Below are 7,655 nucleotides of genomic sequence, written 5' to 3'. Positions count from 1 at the left end.
AGGGCGTGCCCGCTGGGACAGCCCCGCCGTTATTACTGCTTGGGCTGCAGTGCTCAGGGCTGCTATCAGCACTCGGGGATGACTGATAACAGGATGGCTGCTGGCCTGGCCCGGGAGCCTGGGAGCGGAGGTGACCTCATCGGCGCCTCGCGTGCGGGGTCAAGCGCTGGGACACGTTGGGCCCTCTCTGTCTGCGAAGGCCCCGCCGGTGAGGCCAGGAATGAAGTGCAGGAGGACGCAGCAGTGTCTGCTCTGCTGCATTTTGCTGTCACCCTGCAGGAACACCTCTGGGCCCACTGTGAAAACCCCGGGGTGTGCAAAACCCCCCCGTTTCCGCCAGAGCTTGACTTGGTGATCGGTGACTGGGGCGCCCTGGGGAAGTACAGCAGCGCACGTCATTCCTCACAGCTCTGATCCACACTGCTCTTCTCATTTGCATGCGGCCCTTGCTCGTTAGAGCTGGTTCTCGTCACGTTTGCTGTGTGCAGAGGAGCCCAAGCCCACGAGTAACGGCCGTGTTTCCTCCCAGGGCGGGCGTGCGAGCGGTGCCTGTTCCCCTCGGAGCCTTTCCACCGGGCCATGTCACCCTCCCACGGCTCTCCCCCAGCAGCACAGCACGGGCAGCCCCAGCCCAGCTAGGCTGCCAGGGGCACCCCGGGGGCTGCTGTCACCCCCAGTTCAGAGGCAGAGGGGCTGGGGGGAGCGTGAGGGTGACCCAGGGCTGCTGAGCACGGGGGAAGCTGAGAGGAGAGGAGCTGGTGCAGGGACCGAGTTCACACTTTTTGACCTGATGTTTGCTGTAGCAGGCACTGCTTTTAATCCTGGACCTTTTTGCTCCGTGGTGCCTGACTCCTGTGCACCTCCTCTGCCTGTCCCAGAGTGGGAGCTGGCCGCCGGGCTCAGCTGGGATTCCTTGTGTAGCTGAGAGCTTCTCCTGCTGCAGCTGTGATCCAGCTCTGGCCATCCCATAAGGGAAGGGAAGGGAATTAATCTGTGCTGCTGCTTAGCTGGGAGGTAGCTAAGGACACCCAGGCCTTGCAGGATGCTTCAAGAGAAGAACAGAGTATGTTCTGATTCCACGTAGTGACAATCCTAAACACAGTGAAGGGCTGTCTTTGGAGAAAAGTTAGAATGAAGAGGCTGGTTGCTGTGGCTGGAGGCACTCTGGGATGTGTTGTTTGGATTAGATATCAGGAGGGAATCCTTCCCTGGGTGGGTGGGGAGGCCCTGGCACAGGGTGCCCAGAGAAGCTGTGGCTACCCCTGGATCCCTGGCAGTGTCCAAGGCCAGGCTGGACAGTTCTCAGCACTTCACAAAACCTCTCTTGTTTCTTTTCTCTTGATCCAAATGCTGGAGCATTTCCCAGCTCGCTAGCCCAGGCTCTCCAAAGCACCTGGGAAGTGTTTTTCTGCCGAGTTTGTTCTTTGATCATTTCCCTGCTGCTTCGGTGTGCCGTGATCCAGCTGTTGTGTCTGGAGCAGCCCTTCTGGCATGGGAACACCTACCAGCAGACGTGGGATGTCTTGTTTTGCTGTGGTCTCTGGGATCGTGGGGACCAGTGTCGGGAAGCGTAACACATCCAAGCTTTTTGGTGGGAAATCCACTTCACAGCTGCTCTCCTGACTTTCACAGTGCTCAGGAGTACTTTGTGGTGGGTTAAAGCACTGCTGGCCTGGAGACCAGTAACGAAAAGCCTGATATCCCATCTGTAAGTCACAAAAGCCTTCTCACTCCATGTGTTGCTAAAATTGCCTGCTGAATTTTTGTGGAAGTGTTATTTTAAGCCAGCAGTTGTGTTTAGCTGTCTCTGCTTCACTGAGAATAATTTGGATTCCTTTGATGGCCTCGGAAGGAGCGTGGGTGAAGCAAAGCCTTGGTAACAGCTAACAAGCCTTTTTGCTGCCGCTATTTCTGGGTCTCTGATCGTCCCCATTTGTGCCTCCCTCCCCTGTTTCTGACCCCTAGACTCGGGGCTGGTGGTCCCCAGCGTGTCCTACGAGCTGCACAAGAAGCTGCTGTCGGTGGCCGAGAAGCACGGGCTGACCCTGGAGCGGAGGCTGGAGATGACAGGGGTGTGTGCCAGCCAGATGGCCCTGAGCCTCCTCGGGGGGCCCAACAGGTACCAGAGGTGCCTCTGGGGGGAGGGAGGGGGCTCACAAGGCCCTCTCAGGTCACTGCTGCCAAAGGGCTTCCTTTTGGCTGCTGCACCCTGTGAGTGCCCCTTGTCTCACAGACAAAGCAGAGGTGAGATGTTCCTGCCCCTCACTGGGAGCTTTTCAGGGAGCTGAGCTTCGCACAGGTGCTGCCTGAGGGGGGTGAAGGCGCTGCAGAACACGTAATGAGCTTGTCCTTTCAGCCCCTGAATGAGCCTTCCCTCTGCTGTCTTGGCACTTTACAATCTCACCACGTCAATAAAAGCAGGAGGCAGCCCACGGAAACAAAGCGCCGCGTGGATTTTTGCAAGGCTAGCTCAGCTTTGAGGCATCTGCAGCTCACCTGAGCACATCCTGCTCCTTGGAGGGCTGTTTGCAGCAGCCCCGGAGTGCACTCGGTGCTTTCTGCAGGAGCATTCGTGCTGACTCTTACCGAGCTCTGCTCCCTGCCTGCGCTTCCGTAGCTGCCCATGTGGGCAGGAACTGCACCTGTATTTTTGTGGTGTTCATAGCTGCTCCATATTAATTGCTCTCGAAATGAAAGGTGGTAACCCTGCAGTCTCCGTCTGCTTATTCAGGAGCACTTTACCAGGACCCGATCACTTGATGGAGAGCACTAAGGGGTGACACACAGGCAGCTGAAATTCCTGATGGCTTCCAGGCCAACTGAACTTTATCGTGCGGTTGATGAAGCTTAGGGAGTAGAAATGATTTTTCTTCATTTTTAGTTGTGACTCTTCTGATGAGGAAGCTCACCCCAGATTTTTAGCTTTCTTTTACAGTCAGAGATCTTGGGACCTTGTGCTCTCAGCTGTGGGTACAGGGAAGTCTTGAAGGGAAGGAGAAGGTTGGAGCAACCTTCAAGTATCTGAAGGGGCCTGTGAGGAAACTAGAGAGGGACCCATCATCAGGAACTTAAAAAGGGGAAATTTAGGTTAAATATGTGGAAGAAATTCTTCCCTATGGGGATGGGGAGGCCCTGGCACAGGGTGCCCAGAGCAGCTGTGGCTGCCCCTGGATCCCTGGCACTGCCCAAGGCCAGGCTGGACATTGGGGCTTGGAGCACCCTGGTCCTCTGGAAGGTGTCCCTGCCCATGTCAGGGGTGGAACTGGATGACCTTTAGGGTCCTTTCAACCCAAACCAGTCTGTGATTCTCTGAACCTGCAAGCGGAGCAGCATCAGCACCACAAAAGGATGTGGGTTGCTTCTCGAGAGCGATGGCAGATTTGCAGAACACCTGGCTCTTTGCATCTTACTGATTTTTTTTTTTTTTTTTTTTAAATTTTTTTTTTCTTCTCACGCAGGAAGAAGGTAAGAGACTTTGGGGTTAACTCACAGTCCCTTTTGCCTGTGTTTCAGACTGAACCCCAAGAACGTGCACCAGCGGCCCACGGTCGCGCTGCTGTGCGGCCCCCACGTGAAGGGGGCCCAGGGCATCAGCTGCGGCCGGCACCTGTCCAACCACGATGTCCACGTCATCCTCTTCCTCCCCAACTTCGTCAAGATGCTGGAGTCCATCACCAACGAGCTGAACCTTTTCAGCAAGACACAAGGCCAGCAGGTGTCCAGCGTCAAAGGTGAGTGGCCGAGGAGGCCTGGGTTCTCCGGGGAGGAGGGCTGGCTTCTCCAGCACGGCTTCCCGCCGCCTGCCCGCTCCCCTGGCACCATCTAGTGGCACTGGCACGCCTGGGTGGCTGCCCGGAGGCTGCAGGGACGGCAGGCACTCAGAGCCACAACAGAGGAGCAGTTGTGCTGCCGCAGATGTTTCCGGTGGGAACAAATCCGGAAGAGCTGCCGTATGGAACTGTTCTTGTAGGATAAGGGGCTGCCTTGTTCAGCATGTTGGAACTGGGAGGGAATGAGTGTCCAGCTGCTGTTGCAAAGCAGCAGCCAGCTCTGCTGAGCCACTTCCAGCAGCTGTCAGGATTCCCATCTCGGTATTCCCTAGGATAAATAGCTCCTGTGAGAGTGCTGGCTTCTGCTTGGCATTTCACCAGTCGTTTTCTAACCTGCTTCATTTAAACTTCTGGGGAGAAACAAACCTGGCAGTTAGGGCTGTGCTCTGCTGCCAGAGCTGCTTGCCTACTATAAAACATTCTAAAAGGTTGGAACAGGTTTTCCAGAGCAGCTGTGCGGCCCCTGGATCCCTGGAAGTGTTCCAGGCCAGGTTGGACGGGGCTTGGAGCAACCTGGGATAGCGGGAGGCATCCCTGCCCATGGCAGGGGGTGGAATGAGATGAACTTTCAGGTCCCTTCTAACCCAAACCATTCCATGATTTTGCACCAAGGACTTTGTGGTCCAGGGGTGAGGGGGATGCAGCGGGTGAGGGGATGCAGCGGGGGAGAGCCACAGAGCTCAGTGGGGCAGGCAGCAGTGCAGCACAGCTGCTGTTTTCCAGAAAACCAGCTGTATTTTCACCTTGTGGAATAGAAAATGGTCCTTTGTGATGGAAAGAGAGCCCCGCTGCTCCCCTGGACTGCCTGGCCTGGTGAGCTCAGTGGCACTGGGGCTGCTCACGTGCTGGCCACTGAGGGAGGTTCTGGCCCCAGAGTGCTGCAGAGCTGTTCAGTGTTGGTGTGTTTGGGGGAAGGATGACCAGGACAGGAGGCAAGGCCGGGCTGTGCAGCGAGAGTGGAGGCCAAACCCCGCATGTGCTGGCAGTGCAGCCTCAGCCGGGGGTTGCAGCTGGTTCTGAGCCGTGTCTGTGTTTCTTTCAGACCTCCCAGACACCCCCGTTGACCTAGTGATCAACTGCCTGGATTGTCACGAAAATGCCTTTCTGAGAGACCAGCCGTGGTACAAAGCCGTGGTGGACTGGGCCAACCAGAACCGGGCCCCCGTGCTGAGCATAGACCCCCCCATCAGCGAGATGGAGCTGGGCATCGACGCCAAGTGGTCGCTGGCCCTGGGGCTACCGCTGCCGCTGGGCGAGCGTGCGGGCCGCGTGTACCTCTGTGACATTGGCATCCCCCAGAAGGTCTTTCAGGAGGTGGGCATCAACTACCACTCGCCCTTTGGCTGCAAATTCGTCATCCCCCTGCACTCCACTTAGAGCCCGTGCAGCCCCCCCGGCTCTGAAGGGAGAGGGGAGGAGCTCTGTGAAACCAAGCTGTCCAGTGGGTCCCGGCTGGACGCCTCGTGACGCCTTAACAAGGATGTGAAGTTCTGGAGGGTTCGCCTTCCAGAGGAAACGCTGTGTATTTAATAAGAAAAAATAGAATAATCGTAAAATGAAGCAAAAAAAAAAAAAAAACCCCAAACAAAACAAAAAAAAATAAGGAGGAAGAGAATGTTCCTGCGAAGCCGTTTTCATTCTCTCGTGCCGTGGGATGAAGGAGCGTGCAGGACGATGGTGTCTGTCCCCGGCGAAGGTGGCTGCTGCTGCCCAGCCCTGGCTGGCATGTGGTACAAAAAAGGGTGGTTTGGCGCTTTGAGATGTGTTTCTGGTCCTTCTGGTTGGATATTCCCAGCAAGGACATCCTGGTGGGAACAGCACCCCTTGATTGTGTAGAAATCCCTTTTGTTGAGGGGAAATCTCGTTCGGTTCCGATGTTGTTTTTGACTGCCCCGTCCCCTGTTTTGTGTTCCGGAAGGCAGTTGTAGCTCCCTCTCCTTCCCAGCCCCTCACGGAGAGGGTTCCCTGTTTGGAAAGCTTGTGGCAGGAGCCAGAGGCTCACACATGCTCTGGGAACGCCGATGTCCCTCCTCAGCTGGGCCTTATTTCGTACATACTGTTGGCTTTTCTTTGTTTGCTTCGTGGGTGAAGCCCAGGTCTGTGGGATGGAGGCCTGGTATGGAAAAGAACTTTTCCAGGATACTCGTGGGGTTTGGGGTTGTTTTCTTTTGTTTTTTCTTTGTCTGGCCCAGCGAGTGGCTGAACCAGGGACGGGGGAGTGAAGCAGGGCAGGGTTGCTCTGGGTTTGTTGGACAGTGCATGGTGCAGGGGGTATTTGGGGTGAGTTCCCCCGTCCTTCCAGTATCCCTGCAGCATTCGGTATGGTTTGGGAAGTAGCTCACGGATCTGTTCATTCCCTTTGGAATCCAAGCCTGCGTGCAGGTGGGCTTGTGTGCGTGCTGGGAATCGGCCTGAGGAGGGGCTGGTTCCTGTTTGCTGGCAGGAGAGGGCGTGGGGAGAGCTGCTGTGCTCCTGGAGGGCTGTGGCAGGGGTCCTGGGTGGAATTTCCGTAGGAAACCTGCTCTGGTGCTGAGTGCTGTCCCGTGCCCTGCCAGAAGTGTTGGATTATCCTTTCCTGTGCTCGTCGTGTTGGCCTTGGTGCAGTGCCTGGAGCAGGGGCGAGCTGAGGAACCACCAGCTGGCTTTGGGGATCAGCTTGGGCCCCACCGAGCTGGCTCTGTGTGCCCTGGAGGGCTTTGTGCCCCGCAGCCGAGCCACGGAGCGCTCCCGCAGCAGGAGGTGCTGGAAGGCCGAGCTGCTCCTTGGGAGGAGCTGGGAGTGTGGCAGTGCTGGGAGCTCTGCTGCTCCTCTCACACCTTTCCCCCCCTCGGGCTCCTGCAGGCACCTGCGCCTCGCACAGCCCCTGCTCTGGCACCTGGGAGAGCTCCAGGCGCTGCCTTGTCGAGGGCAGCCGGATCCCTTTGGAGGCTGAAGCACAGGGACCAGTCCAGTGTGGCTCCAATCCCCTTCAGCAGCCCCACGGGCCCGCTGGTGCCCCGAGCTGGGGCTTTAGTCGGGCACTTGTCTTTCCCTTTCCTCTGTTAGGACAAAGGCCAGGGCTCTCAAACGAGGAGGGAAAAGAAGCATTACTGAGTCTGGCCTGGCAGCGTGGAGCGCCGGGGAGGGCCCAGGAGGCTGCTGAGCACGGAGCTCACCCCGAGGTCTCCCCCCTGCACGTTGCCATATCTACCTCAGCAGGACCAGGGCTCTGCCCTGGCTGGCTGCAGCCCTGGTTCCCCTCTGCTGCTCTCGGTAGTGCTGGGGTGGGGGCTCAGCCCTCGATCCTGGGGGCAGGGCGGGCTGTGCCCCACGGTGCAGCCCCAGCTGCGGTGGCATGGACCAGCCTGTGGTTCTGACTGGGACAGGACAGCAGCGTGGTGGTCTTTCACAACACAAACACAACGATTCCCTCTGCCTCTCTTGTTTTTTCGGCTGGTGCCTCGGATCTTTTTCCGGGAGCAGCAGCGGGTTGAAAAGGTTGTTGCTGTAGTCAGTGTTAGCTTTAGTCCCCTTATTTTCACTCTCTTTGCTCGAGACACTCAGTAGGAGACTTGCTGTTTCAATTTGTGCTTTCTGCAGGTTTTTCCTGCCCTTTCTGGGTTTGGCTGTTGAACTGTAGCTTGTACACACGGAGCAGGGCAGGAATAGTCCAGGGGTGAAGCTGCCCTGCCTGGAGGGCACAGAAGCAGGTGATGGTGTTTTTGCAGGGATGGGGCTCTGGGAAGCACTGAGGCCCTGCGTGGTGCCAGCCTTGAACTGGTTCCCCACATTGAAGCAAAAAATGAACAGTGTTGCACACCAGCAGGGTTCACGCCCTGGTGTAGG

The 7,655-nt window shown here is 57.2% G+C and overlaps 1 protein-coding gene and 1 long non-coding RNA gene across 2 annotated transcripts in view; one reads left to right on the top strand and one right to left on the bottom strand.

Annotated features, from left to right (window-relative positions):
• Nucleotides 1-7,655, bottom strand: part of LOC108449337 — a 20,526-nt gene that overhangs the window by 3,749 nt on the left and 9,122 nt on the right. Inside the window, exon 2 of the long non-coding RNA XR_001865500.1 lies at nucleotides 1,029-1,034. This is a non-coding gene — a long non-coding RNA (uncharacterized LOC108449337). The remainder of the gene's footprint in view (nucleotides 1-1,028; nucleotides 1,035-7,655) is intronic.
• EDC3 (enhancer of mRNA decapping 3) overlaps nucleotides 1-7,655 on the top strand; it is a 21,204-nt gene that overhangs the window by 13,114 nt on the left and 435 nt on the right. Inside the window, exons 4-6 of the mRNA XM_008641935.2 lie at nucleotides 1,966-2,119; nucleotides 3,514-3,731; nucleotides 4,873-7,655. The exon at nucleotides 4,873-7,655 is cut by the window's right edge and continues 435 nt beyond it. Of these exons, the coding sequence (XP_008640157.1) occupies nucleotides 1,966-2,119; nucleotides 3,514-3,731; nucleotides 4,873-5,207 (707 nt within the window). The 3' untranslated portion in view covers nucleotides 5,208-7,655. The remainder of the gene's footprint in view (nucleotides 1-1,965; nucleotides 2,120-3,513; nucleotides 3,732-4,872) is intronic.

This window comes from Corvus brachyrhynchos, unplaced genomic scaffold, assembly GCF_000691975.1.
Source record: "Corvus brachyrhynchos isolate BGI_N302 unplaced genomic scaffold, ASM69197v1 scaffold309, whole genome shotgun sequence".
In the NCBI taxonomy this organism is placed as follows: domain Eukaryota; kingdom Metazoa; phylum Chordata; class Aves; order Passeriformes; family Corvidae; genus Corvus; species Corvus brachyrhynchos.
Note: the sequence above shows the minus strand (reverse complement) of the source record. Positions and strands in the feature narration are given on the sequence as shown.